A 15,104-nucleotide genomic window follows, 5' to 3' on the forward strand; every position below is an offset into this window, starting at 1 on the left:
CAAAATGATCACAACCATCTGTACAATAAGGATTTAAGACAAAAATATCTAAAAAATATAACGAAAACGTACCTTTTGCTAAAGTTTGGAAACACATTTTACAAAGAATAGGTTACAAATGTCACTAAGCCAAATTTCTCTACTACTTAGTAGTAAATTATTGATACTGATTTTTTTATTAATTCTGAAAGTCTTTGAATTGAGGTGTTGCGATGTGAAATCATGAAAGACTAAAACTGATTGAAAATTAAAAGTAGAAAACATACATCTTGTATTTATGTTAACAATATGTAAAAGTAACTAAAGGTTCGAATGATAAAACATATCTAAAAGATAACGCAGATCAAGCCGATTAAATACAAATCAAATAGATACGTACGTAGAACAAATGTAAATCTAACTAATCAAACTAATTTACCTAATCATGTTCAATCTAAATAAATATTGAAAAGAAAAAATAATGTAAGTCAGATCTTTAAAAAAAATAAAAGTTCTAGTTAAATATAAAATAAAAATGCATCCATGTGTTATAACATAGTTTTTGACAATAAATTAAACTTATTGAATATTATTTATCATATCCAACTCATATTAACACATTAAAAAAATATTTCATTGAAATATAACTAAGTCAGAAAAATATATCTTATTTAGTGAAGTTATACATTTTATATGATACAAAATAACATGTATATCTACTTATTGCAAAAAATTATATAACAAGTATGAATCTGTAAACTAAATATATAGATAACTTCTGTGAATGTACGTATAAAAGAAAATATACATAATCATATATATTTTATATATCACTTTATAATTTTTTTTTATAAATAAATTTCTACATAAAATGAAAATATTAAACCATATGTCTGAGAAAATTTGTATTTAGTTTGAGAATTAATGAAATAAATTAAATAAGACTATTTATTGGTAACTGATAGAGAAAATAAAAAAAAAGTAATTTACATGAATTCTTATTGGTCTCCTCATCATTCTCCCAACAGATTTTTTCACTGCAGGCAACAATTTAATATATATGCAGATTTTTATTATTTAATTATTTATTTTTGTTCTGCAATTAATATTTTGAATGGTAAACAAATGCAAAACAAAATACATAATAAATTGACTGTTTTAATCTTGCATCTCTCATGCACCTCCATTCAAGTAAGTCAAAATTAACGAAGATTTTAGCTTCTTTATTTTGAACTTTAAGTTTTGCCTTTCCGGAGCTTCTATTTTTCCGTCAGATTTTATATATGACTTTCATCCTTGAATTAACATTATTAGATGGAAAATATATGCTAGTAATTCATCAACCCAAATATGTCCGTGGCACGTATGGTATATTGTTTGTTTTTTGAAAAAAAATGGTATATTCTTACCATTAAATTAAAGTCTGCATACAACACCTACTTATTAAGTTATTATACATGGGATCGAACTGTTTATTGACAGTGATAATGGATTGGTCTACGCCTAATGATTCATGTAGCCAATCTAAACATAAAAGGTCGCAAAAAATAACCTAAAAGCAAGAAAAAGTACGAGACTTATTCGACTAAATTCTGAGCCCATGAGCAAATTACATTTTAGAATTGCAAAGGTTTTAAGAGAAAAAGGTCTATAATCAATCTAGAAAACGTTATAGCTTTCTTGTTTATAATTATGACGTATTAAAAGGGAAAATAACCGTGAGAATCATATTGGTGGTGGTGGCGGTTTACAGTTTGATGTGCATTGTTGTTTGGGCAATGGCGTCTGTCTACAACAGTGAAAGATTTGGTGCCAAGATTCTCATGGAATAACTTTATAGGACAAAGACAAAAATATATTCATGGAATATTATATGAAAGAGTAAATACATACCCTTCCATAATTATGCAGATTTTAGCTAGAGAAAAGAAGATCACAACTTATTTCCTTGGTTTTCTAATTACAGTCATCTTATAGTAATATTTCTTAGATGGATAATAAGAATTTGTCCTTTGCTAATTTTCTCTATTTGTTACCATAACTAAAATGTGTTATTTGACAAAAACAATAAACATTTTGAACATTTAAATTCCTACTCATAATTTTGCAACTAAGAAAATTAAGCAATAATAGTTGGTTTCAAGTGGTGCTTATAATTAATATTGGCTTCTAAAGTATTTTTGTTCACATATAGCTACAGCTAGGACTGCTATTGAAAGCAACAAAAGGCAATACCTCTCGCTTTACCATGAGCCATTGGTTCTAGGTTATATACAGACATTAGACTTTAATTTTCAAATTTTTGCAAGGGAATCAATTTAAAACCATATGTTCGTGCACTTTTAACTGAAATCATATATATATGTCCCTGTTCTAAAAATCTATTTTTTTAAAAAATTGGTTAAAAAATAGGGCCGTCTGGGCGCTACGCGTCACTCTTCCGCCCCGATTTATGCCAAATCGGTTAAAAAAATTGGATATCCGATTTTCTCCGCCTAGACCGCCTAAATGACCGTCTAGCCGCTTAGGCGGCCGTCTAACCGCCTAATCTATTTTTTATTATTATTTATTATTTTTGATAATATTTCTATTTATTTATTTGATCTAAAATTTTATAAATATCATTTATATTCATAATTTTGATGAAAATTACACTATATTAAGTTTATATATTCTATTTGTGTGTTTTATACAATCTTAAACATGAAAATGTATTAATGTTATACACAATTAAAGATTAACATGTTTTATAACATAGTAAATAATCTAAAAATTTCGCCCCGCATAATTTCTGATTAATCTCCGATTTTCTTTTTACGCGCTAGGCCTAACCCGACCGTCTGACTAACGCCTAGCGAGTTCGCGTTCCCGAACAGGGATATATGTATAGATAATTTTTTGCCCAAAAAAAAGTATAGATAATTTAAAAGCAATGGCACTTTTTCTTTAAGTTTTCTTGAATCACTGTAGTGGTCTTGTCAATTCTAGCATGGACCCATAAATATTTAACGTGGTCACTCGTATAGTATATATATGATTTACTTTTCTTTTAAGTCTTTTTTCTTTCTTTTAAGTCATATTTTTCTTCTTCTTTTCGGAATATGATATAAAGCTTCTATTTCAATGATGATAAAAAGAGTGTACTTCGACCCTACAAATATTACCTCTTGTAATAATCCAAAATGTTATGAGTAGAGTCTAAGGTTTAAGGATCTATCAAATCTAAATACGACGGAGTTTCTAATGAGAAAGAAGATGAACTGGAAGCAGATATCGAATAAAATTTAGATTATAATGATCCAAAAAATATTTGCAATATGTCTTATCATCAAACTAAATAATTAAGATGGTGGGATACATTTCACATTCCCATTGAATGAAAAGATTAAAGAAGATGATTCTGTAATCCAAATAAATCGGTTTTCTAAATTGTTTTTATTCTGTTTATGAAAAGAAATAATGAAGATTTGGGAAGATTTTGTACCAAGAAAAAAAGGTGAGAAAATTGCTTTATGGGGAACAAACTAAAAGGGTGACTTGATGTGGTATGCTGATGTTACGGTAGTCATGTTTTTTCTTTCTATCTAAGTCATCTACGAACTTCAGTCGTATATATAGAGTAGATCTGTAGATGCATGCTGATAAGTGAAAGGCACTTTTTTGACAAAAAAGGCACTTTCCATATAATGGTATATATGGTAACTGCTTTTACCATTCAAAACGTAAATATACGTCTTGTTCGTGTCGATGAGACCAAGGACGTGTTAATAAATTTTGAGAAGCGACGATGAATGATGAAACACGAAACAGAAAAAGGTAAAATTTTATGCTGTGCACATGTCGTATCAAGAGCTGCACTGTATAACTCTGCTTTTCTTTATGGAAAATTTTCGAGTTTTAACTACATATGAGGTTTAACAAGCTAGATCTTGATAACATGTTAGGTTTAACTCAACACTGAATAAATAGGTCAAATTCTTTTTATGTATTATTGTTGATTTTTTTTTTCAAACTTTTGATGAGAATTGCTCAATCGTCGCTATCGTTTTCTACTTCATGATGTGATTTGCTCATTTGATTTTGCTGCCGAGACAAGGACACAGAAAAAGTTATATGTAGTAGAGTTGGAATAGTAGTCGTTGAACTGACAATGATAACATCGATCAACTATATATGTTTTTTCAATATATAATTTTGTTAACTTCGCTTTTTTTTTTCCCATCAATTGAAATTTTCATTAAAAGGGTGAAAGCCCATAGAACATATTACAAGAGGCCAAAGAGACGGGCCCAAAAAAACCAAATCACAAACAGGGCCCAAGGCCCACCTACGATACCCAATGATCCCGAAGGAACTCCGCCGTCGCGCGGACAAACGCTGCGGCTCCGACGTCGCCCCCCTTCGAAACGTCACCGGGTAAAACCAACCGTCGATTCACCCGAAGGAACCGGAAACTACTCACTCAACACCATCACCACCGCAAACGCCTTCCACTCAGGTGAATCTAAACTCGGAGAGCGTCAATCGAGAGTTCGAGATCTCATCCGACACCGTTCAACCCAATCACCGAGCTAGAAGCTTCGCGCAACCCAACACCGTTAACCGCGGTCGAGCTTCGATCACCCACCTACGAGATCTCCACCCACCCAACCAAGCCAGAACCGTGAAACTAAAAAAGAGAGAAACAAACCCTAAAACGAAACCTAGGGACCAAAGGCGGCGAGGCAAAGCAACGAAACGCTTTCCCCCCCCCCCCCGGGATCTAGACCGACGACGATAGAGCTGAGGAAACCTCCACCTCACGGGGACAGGAACCGGCGTCGACAGAGCTGAAGAAGCCTCCGCCTCCCGGAGAACAAACCCAAGAAACCTCACCGCGTCTCACCACGACCGCGCCCTTACGCCAGAGACAGATCTGCCATGGACGTCTTTGTTCCAGAGCTCAGGCAAGGCGGTTGGAAGAGAAGACGAAACCAAGGTAGAGATCAACAACTTTACTGGTGGCTAGAGGGCTCCGGTGACGGCACGCGCGCTCACGCGCCGCCAGTGACCAAACCCGATTACAGATCGGGGGAGTTTTACTTGTATTATTAAGATTATTCAATTCATAGAAAACAAAACAAAACGAATTTTGTTAACTTCGCTTACAACTTAATTAGTTCTGGAAAAAAAAAACTAAACCATAAAATGAAAAAAAAATATTAAAACTAGATCACGAAAGTAATGGAATTTAAGTCTAAAGTCCTCATTTATGTACATCGCCCATCATAGATTTCAATTATATGTAGATATCTAACATTGCATTTCCTATAAGTCTTCGCTTATAAGTTATATCCAATTGCAAGGAAGGTTCCAGTTAGAATCCAAAAGCATATCTCGTACGTACGGACCTTCACAATATCCTTAGTTTTGCATAATTTTAGACGTGTATCACACACACCCATCAGACTCGTTTCGGCTTTGCTCATTGTTCGCCGAGCTCTACTATTACATATCTCTTCTTTTGGGGATTGTCTTCACTTTCACAACTTAACAGTGCATTTACGATGAATACAAGATTTGTAGAATTAAAACTTTAAACATCGATTAGCGCTTCGCTCTTTAGGAAATGAACACACTCATTGATGAAAAGTGATAAGATCTTTTTCTTTCAAAGTAACACGTAAAAGGTTAAAAATGTAATCAGAAATGTGGGGTGCATAGCAAAAAGAATCTTAAAGTTCACTGGCACGTAAATCTGCACTAGGGAGACGAAGTTCAAATGGATATTCTCCTATGAACATAGGAAAACAAATAGGAGAATAGTAACTAAATTTAAGTGAGATTCAGTTTGATATTATAAATTTATTTAGGCTTAAGAATTTAAGTGAGATTAAGTTTAACCTCACTTATTTAGTTACTATAAGCTGAATCTCACTTAAATTTAACTGAATCTCACTTAAATTTAACCTCACTTAGTTAGTTCTATAAACTGAATCTCACTTAAATTTAACCTCACTTATTTATTTACTATTAAGAATTTACTATAAATTTATTTAGGTTTGAAATCTTATTTAAAAGTGAGATTCTTAAGTCTTAACACATGTAAGATGATTTATTTAGGCAATTTCAAACTGAATCTCACTATTAAATTTATAATATCATTGAGACATTGATATACATGTACGGATACAAGTAGACTCTACTATCATGTTATTTAGTCTCATAAATTCCATTTCAAAATCAATTGGTAATGAATAAGCTAGTTCATGTCTATATATGTATTACTTCGAGTTTCATCTTACATCAGATATGAGGATTTTTTACCTCTTTTACCTGCTATCTATATTTTTGGCAATGAAACCCCCCACAAGGCACCAAATGGCAAGTGTGTTGTTAAAATCATGTTAACTAACTGCAGTTTCAGTTCCTGTTTCGTAGCGCAATGGAACTTAGTAGACTTTACTTGTATGAGCATGATACTTTTTTTATTAAACATACCATTTCCGATTAATTCTCAAATAAAGAGTTCCATTGCAATGGCCTATGGCTATATAACATGATACTCTTTTAAAAAAAAAAAAAATTCAGAGATAACCTTTATAAGAAGTTTGTACAAATGAAATGTAAATCTATATGCAATGATTAAATATTCAAAGGTTTTGGAGTCTTCACAAAGCAGTTCTTCGGTTCTCGAAAGTCGCAGATATCTGGATGGCTCTCGCAAGTCATTGGTCGTCCTGATGCCTATATTTGATATTAGCTCACTTTCCGGCGCCGTATTTGCTCGTTTGGTCTCTTGCGGTGTGAGTAGCTTGATGTACTGTACATGTGTTTAGAGACTTGCTGGCAAAGCTGGCGGAGATCCCAACCTGTTTTTTTGCATGTTCATGGTGGCTTAGTCGGGGGTACAGCTCAATTCCTCGGAGCTCTTTTTGGTAAAGGTAACTTTGAACCTCCTCTTCTATATTGTTCGCCTAGTATTTCATCGATAGTAACATTTATAAGCCTCGGAGAGTGCATCATAAGTTAGCTAGTCCGGAGATGAGTTGGGAAGTCATGGCATCAAAGGCACCGAGGAGAACCTCACATTTCCAACATATTCGTCGATGGTTGAGAATGATAACCGATTCATAAGGGTTTTAAAAAATGATTAGTGTAACTTGCCGGGTTTAGTAGACGGAAGAAGCTAGAAATGTAATAGATTGATTAATTTGAATTTTTTTGTGCAAATCGGGTTTGTAATCGGATCTGAATTCTTGTTTTTCGGGTTGCATAAAATTTAAATTTCAGAAAGAAAATGTAAATCTATAACATTATAAACCCGAACATTAAACCAAAACTAATGAATTGATTACAACTATTTGGTTGAAACATCATTATCAGTAATACTTACATAAAATTTTGCCGACAAACATATTTTGTGTCTACAGCCGAAGATAATGTAGCTAGAAAGAAATTTTCGACGGGGCTGAATTATCCTATTCGGCATGAAAATAACAATGCTGTGACTTTTGTCATACATCATATGTGAAACCAAGCTAAAACTCCATTGAAAATGACGCGAAAGGATGATATTCATTGATCTTTTCATGCTTACATTTTCAGAACCCTTACCTATACACACATAGAAATACACAAAAGATTTTCATATACTAATTTACTCTGAGAAACAAACAAGGAAGTGAGAAAGATTCGAGTCCTAACATGTACACCGATCATAATTAATTAGGGTTGACATGGATCTAATTTTTGGATTTTTAGAGGTATTTGTTACCTGGCTTGTTTTTTTCAAAATAATTGATTATTCGATCCGATACGTAGCTATCCAAATATTTGATGTTCGGATATCTTAATTTTTTTAATATTTTAACTCGATACCCATTTCGATTGTACAAATAAAATAAAAATAAAAAATAAATTAAAAATGAAAATAATATAAAATAACAATATTTATCACAAAAAAGTTATTTACTTTTTAAAATTCTAATACCTAAATTATTGATTGAATAAATATATTTTTTGTAACTTACATTAAATATAATAATTATATAATATATGTATATATGCATATATAAGAGATTAGATTTTCGTTCCTAAAAATATTTTTAGTATTTATGATTTACTTCTTTTCTTATCGATATTGTATATTTGTATTTGTTTTGTCCGTAGAATTACGGATATTCTGATTTTTCGGTTCAAATTGAAACAGTTAAAGAATTAGATCAAAATTACGAATATTTTGATCCAACCTATTAATTAATGCAAAGAGTGGTTGTAGAATTGAATATATAAAAGAGAGAATTTGTCTTTATGTTTGCCAAAGCTTTCATGTGGCCAAAGATTGGTCGGCAGAGACAACTTCACTTGCATGAAGACAAACTTTTTTTTTTTTTGTTAAAGAACATGAAGACAAACTTATAATGCGCAAATCTTTCATTACATTATTCATATAGCATTTCACTAATAATTTCACGTACAAATTATGTCAAATTTATATAATATGGATTTGAATTTTTTCGAGGCATTAATAATTGTAATAACTTGGATAAAAACAAGAAGTGTAGGACTATAGATTATTCGTTGACAATAGCTAGTTTACCAAGTAAATTCGCAATCTAGTGTAAAATCAAGGACAAAGATTGTTGACATTAATTTATATTTGAACATGGAAAAGATCATATATCGACGAGTATATGCATAGAAGAAATCTAATATCCCCTATATATTAATCCTGGAGTATTATAACATGTTTTCGTAGCCACGTGTCATCACGAAAATGTTTCTTATAATTGTTAGAAAAATATGTTGGTCCATATAAACATATACTATGTTTTTTATTAAACTAGCTATCAAATTAATTAGTATTATACAAAAGAATATTTTTTTCTTTTCTTAAATAAAAGCTACGGAATTAATGATTATGAATAATACATATTTGATAAAAAAATTCTAACCTCTCTTTTTTTTGTTTAATTTTATACTATTAGAAAAAATTAAACAATCACATTAAGGATATAATAAAAAAAATGTAGATTTTTTCTTATATGTTATAGTTTGAATTTTTTTAAACGACTATAAATTACTAAAAAAAGTAAAAGTCTCACATTGAAAATTTTGTGATTAATGGTTTAACTTTTTTTGTTCAATCAAGATACAAATGATCATATATATATCGTAGGACTGGGCGTTCGGATACACGTTTGTGTTCGTATCGTGCATTTCAGTATAAAGGTATAGAACCCGTTTGGGTATTTCTACACTTCGAGTCGGGTTCGGGTATTTTATGTTCGGGTTCAGATATTTTGGGTCGGGTTCAGATATTTAAATTTTGAAGAAAAAATAAATAAATTATTCATTGTTTAAGTTTTTGTATTTAAAATATATTTTAATTTAACTGGTTTTCTAATTTTTAAAAGATTAACGTACTAATAGGTTTAGAGATAAAATTTTAAAAATAGACAGACACTAATTTAGTTGTTGTTTTGAAATTTTAGATACAACTTTATTAATGCAAGAAACAAAACCTTGATATGTATTTTAAGTGAGTAGAAAATGATTTTTTTCATAATTATATGTATATTATATTGAGCAATAAGCATCATTAATATAACATTTTGAATAAAATGAGAGAAGTAAACTAGAAATATAGGGTTAAGTATACTTATGTTTACTTATCTTCATATATCTATTCGGGTTCGGATATTACCCGTTCGGATTCAGATATTACCCGAACTGGTAAAATAATTATTTTTTTTGTTGTTCTAGAATTAGATGATTTTTAGACCGAGCTGGTGAATATATACTTGACAGATATTTATATTTCGAGTCTGCACTTATATTCTATAAGAACTTGATATATTAGATTTGAACACTAACCTGTTAATATAGTTTGCCGGTGTGTTTTTTCAAAATTTTGACTTTTAGATATGTATCTGGAGTGAAACCTATTTTTAGAGATGTCCATTTTTTTAAAATTGACAGTTATGTAATTCACCAAATTCATAAGAAGTTAAAAAAAAAATTTAACTCATATCAATGAAACAAAGATGAGAACGAAAACACAGTTTTATAGATGTAAAAAATAAAATCACTTATGCAGAGTCAATAGTAAATAAATCAAGAGCAGAAAACCTAATCCTTTTCGTCATTATACAATCGATGCTGTCTATTTGGTTTTGGTGATTTGTGTCAGCCGCAAAACTTAATTTTTTTTGTGCATATAAAGTCTTAAAAATAATTCAAATGAGATGTAATACGTTAACTCTTCAACAACATTTAAGAGACCAACATTTGTATTCGTTATTTTATAATCGATAAAGATTATAGTGTTGCAAAATGTTAAAATCATTTAATAAACAAAAAATATTAAAAAAACTCACTCTGCGCATACGCGCGGGTTATCATCTAGTTAGTATATTACTGGAAGATGCCACCAATCCTTTATATATTAATTGAGAAACATTACAACATTGTTTTGTAGCCACGTGTCACCATGAGAATAAAATCAAAATTTTTAGAGAAATATGTTGGTCCATTTTAACTTATATTATACTTTTTATTAAACTAACTATTAATTTGATAAATAGTGTACAAAAGAATATTCTCGCACTTTCTTTAAATAAAAACTACAGAATTGCCTAATATGGTTAACATATATATATGACAATTAATGATTATGAATAATAAATATTTGATAATAATTTTTGTATCTTAGTTTTTTCTGTTTAATTTTATATTATTAAAAGATACTGTATTAAACAACCACATTAACCATATAATAAAAAAAATTATTATATGTTATATTTTGAATTTTTAAAACGACTATAAATTACTAAAAACGTTAAATATCTTACACTAAAATTTTGTGATCAGTGGTTTAACTTTTTTTGGTAATAACAAGATACAAATGATCATAAATCGTATGAATATGAAGTCTCATTTACTCGACATTCATATTATATATTAATATAGTTTAAAATTAAACTATATAACATAGAAAAATACTTAAATATGATAATTTCTAAATTTGTATTGAAAAAGTATTGAAACGTTAATATTTAAATTTTGAATTTGCATTAAAAAAATCGCACATTAGAAATTTTGTGTTTATCACATGAGTATGAATTCTCAATAATAAATATTTATATTAAAATATACTATATCTATGTCCATGTCATTGAAATTTTGTTATATACCATATAAAATAAACAAAATGATTGTTTTGATTTATTTACTAAAAAATATCGTGAATAAACAAGATGTATTGTTTTGATTTATGTGTTTAGTCTAATTTAATTATATACATAATACGTAAATGAATACAAATAAATAATAATAGATAAAAAATATTTGTATATATAACATTCATCCCGCGGAAAGCTAGTTAAAGTTATAGTGAACATATAGTATGTCGAAATTAATGCAAAATTGTTTTCTTTTATAAATATTTGGGTGGTAGATTAAAGACAGATTAGATGGTGAAAACATATATTAATTGGGAATTTGTTGAGGATATCTCCGACGATAGAATTAAACATATACTCCCTCTGTTCCACAAAGATAGATTTTTTACCATTTTCACACGTATTAAGAAAACACATTAAACTATCATAATAAATATATCATTTTCTGTAATTTTTAATTTTCAAAAACTTTTAACCAATAATAATTCAATAAAGTCAATTAATTTTTTTGAAGTTTACAATTTTTTTTATAGAAAACACAAAAAATACATCTTTGTGAAACAATTTTTTTTTTCTAAAAAGTCTATCATTAAGGAACGGACGGAGTAAATTACAATCTAGGATGAGCTTAATTAGTTTGCATCTTCACCCCAACATTTTATGTTTTCTTTTCTTGATGTGATAAGCATTGTTTTCTTCTTTTTATCACAACCCCTCTTTTCGTTATCTTCATTCTCTTTCTCGACTTCTTTAATTATCTTTTCAACCATACTAAAAAGGAATCCTCGCAAACAATTGAATCCAAGCCTTTTCACACAAAAAGAAGAAGAGATATTCTTTAAAAGTGAATCTTATTCCAAAACTCATATCTTATATTTTTGTTAGTGTTAATCAAAACTTAAATTTATTAGTCTTCAGTATAAAATATTGATATATATTAGTCGGTTAGTTTTCTTCATATAGGTGGTGGATGTTACTAAATTATAACTATAAAGTAAGATACCATGTGTTCAGTATCAATTTAGGTACATATCATTATCGTCTTATTATTGTTATACACTAACACATCTTAATATCCTAACAACTGATAAGTAAATAGCTCTTTCCAAGATTTTGATCAAATTCATGAGAAAGAACGTCGCCTTAGAAACATAAACGGGTTTTACTTAATGTGCCATATTACTTAAATGGGCCTATAATATTACTATAAAAAGCCATTTATCATAAATCCATTTTCCAAATCACCTTCTTCTTTGGTATGCTTTGCCTTACTCTTATGTCTTAACCAGAGAATCAAATTTGCTTAAAAGTTCTATCAAATATATTAACACTACCTTTCATTTGACTTAAAACTATATTTTCCAAATTATTAGGGATTGGGAAGAATATGATACAACAAAGACACATGTAAGTAGACATAAAAGTACAAAACCTTACATACTTTTGATTCCCTGAATAATATGTGCACATCCTCAGATAATATGATATAGCCAGAATGTTTTCAAGGCCCGAGATGATTAAAAAACGATTATATGCGCAAACACCAAATAGTTTGTTGTATATCGAGGAGATCAAGACACATCTCTATGGCAAGTACATCTGTCTTCTTGTCCTTCTCTCCAAATTTCTCTTAAATAAAGTCTTACGAGAGAAGAAACCAAATATCTAAAGAACTTTCGTTGTAATATTAAAAGAGTGGTATCGTTAGAAAAATACTAAAGCGGGTGTATTGAACCGAGAATTTTAGGTGATTTGTATTAAAATAACAAATTCACTGTTATTCAAACATGAATTTTAAAAATTCATTTAAAATCCACTATTATTGAACTTAACATTTCATTTCGTAGAGTACTCTAAAATTCACGTTATTGAAAATATTTTAAATTGTGGAGTTTTAAAGTTTTAAAATGATTTTAGGATGTTTGGGTGGAATTTCTTAGTTAAAAAAAATTAAAACTCAAATCTCATAGTTTTAGGTTATATTTAGAATGATTTAACATAAATCACCTATATTTCTGCACTAATTTAAATCATCTAAAACTCCGTTAAAAATCAAATCAACTCAGATTTTATATCGAATACACCTCTTAAAAGAGTGGCACGAAATTAGAAATGGACAGAACAACTGACAAGTTTTATAGTTAAATGGACTAGTTAATCTGTAAAGTAATTATTATATTGTACCATTGACAAATATGGCGCATACTCTATAGTGAATAGAGATGACGACTGAGAAGCATGATATTGACTGTAAAGTTTTTTGTTCATAGATTTAGATTACCTTCGTTAATTACTTTGTTCATGATTATTTTGATACATATATGCCATACAATAGTGTGTTAATAGTTTATAACAAAGCATATACGATTGCATATATATATGCTTCACTTATTTAACGTTAAGGCATACAATTTCTTACAAGAACTCCATCTTAGGGAACAAAATATAGCTTAGGATACTTTTTTGTGAGTGTGAGTGTGAGTGAAAACCGGAACTACACATACATTTGCAACGTCTCACAACAAGACACAACCAAGGCAACGTGCAATGTCTTGTAACTATCAAAACCATATAGACTCACTGATCTATTTCTTGGCTACTATTCGATAAAAACAAATCTATTTTCACAACTCGATCATCAACAATTATATATAAATAAGAATTTAATATCTGACAGAGTTATGTGGAAGACGGTGCTGAAATGTAGCTATTATTACCTTAGTTACGGGTCTTGTCACAATTATGCAACGAAAAATAAACAGCAGATAACAATCTTCCATCAATAAGTACCTCAAGATCTCACTTAGAATATACGTATATATATGTTGATGTTGTTATATATATATTCACAAAGTAAGATCAAGGGGACTTGCCAAGACGGAACACTTTCTCTTTTTATGATAATTTTGATCTTCTTTTCTAATGGCTTGACCGAGTTTTGCAAAACTCGACGAATATAATGAAAGAGACAAACCCTTGCTATCTGCATGTTCTTTTTCTTCTTCTAACAAGCAGTCTCCAAGGTTGTTGTGTGTCCGAGGTACCTTAAGGGACAAGCTTAGATCCAAATCTTTGTCCGAGTTATTGCAATCATCAGACAGTAACAATCTTTTCTTCTTCAACACATTCTCCATTTCTTCTGCCACTAGTGGGTTGTCCCTTTGATTAGAGCTTAATGTAGTGGCGATGTGAGATTGTGGTTTTGATGCCGTCCAAGAATTAGGATTTGAGGCGAGGCTCGGTCCCCATGATTTGTTAAACGTTTTCTTACCTTCAAGAAAACTTCTATGCATTCTTGGAACTGCTTCACCTACTCCATTGTTCGCATGAGCCGCTTCATGAGAATTGATTCGAAACCAAATAGTACTATTCTTATCATCAAGAATACGATTACTAACTCCATCAAATCTCTCTCCAGGCTGTGAGCCAAACAGTGTTTGTCTTGTTCTTGTATTGTCTCGTGCTGTTAGGCCTCTCGAAGGGCTACGGTAGACATGTTGTCTACGGCCGGTCCACGAACCGCCGCCATATCTATTATTGATCACATTCCAAATTGTACAAGATCAATTTTAACATATATAGGTAGAAATTAATAAGCTAAAGATTTTGTAAATACCCTAAACTAGTACGACTTTGATCAAAACTTTGTAGCATTGGAAGTTGGCGAAGGTCGTATGTGTAACCAGCTCTGTGTTCAAACGAAAATCTTTGATCTCCTGAAAATTTAAGAAAATAAAAATAAAAATTACCCAAGATCTATTACAATTCAGTTTAAAAATTTATGATTTCGTTCAAAAGAAACCCTAACTTAATCATAATCGAAAAGAAGTGAACAACCTTGGTTTGTGTCATCGATTTTCTTACTTCTGTACATCTAGTAAAAATATTAGGTGGAAATATGAGTTTCTCATGAAAATATTACTGATGTATAGATATATAATGTAAGTGTAGATGTATGTT

At 30.2% G+C, this 15,104-nt stretch overlaps 1 protein-coding gene across 1 annotated transcript; it reads right to left on the reverse strand.

The window, feature by feature from the left end:
- Positions 1-11,211: 11,211 nt before the first annotated feature.
- LOC111201958 lies at positions 11,212-14,704 on the reverse strand (the record flags this gene model as incomplete). The annotated part of the gene is made up of 1 exon (XM_048749394.1): positions 11,212-14,704. A coding segment is annotated over one exon (714 nt), but the record flags the coding sequence as incomplete, so codon positions are not given.
- Between the last annotated feature and the right edge of the window lie 400 nt (positions 14,705-15,104).

This window comes from Brassica napus, chromosome C3 (genome assembly GCF_020379485.1).
Source record: "Brassica napus cultivar Da-Ae chromosome C3, Da-Ae, whole genome shotgun sequence".
Lineage (NCBI taxonomy): Eukaryota > Viridiplantae > Streptophyta > Magnoliopsida > Brassicales > Brassicaceae > Brassica > Brassica napus.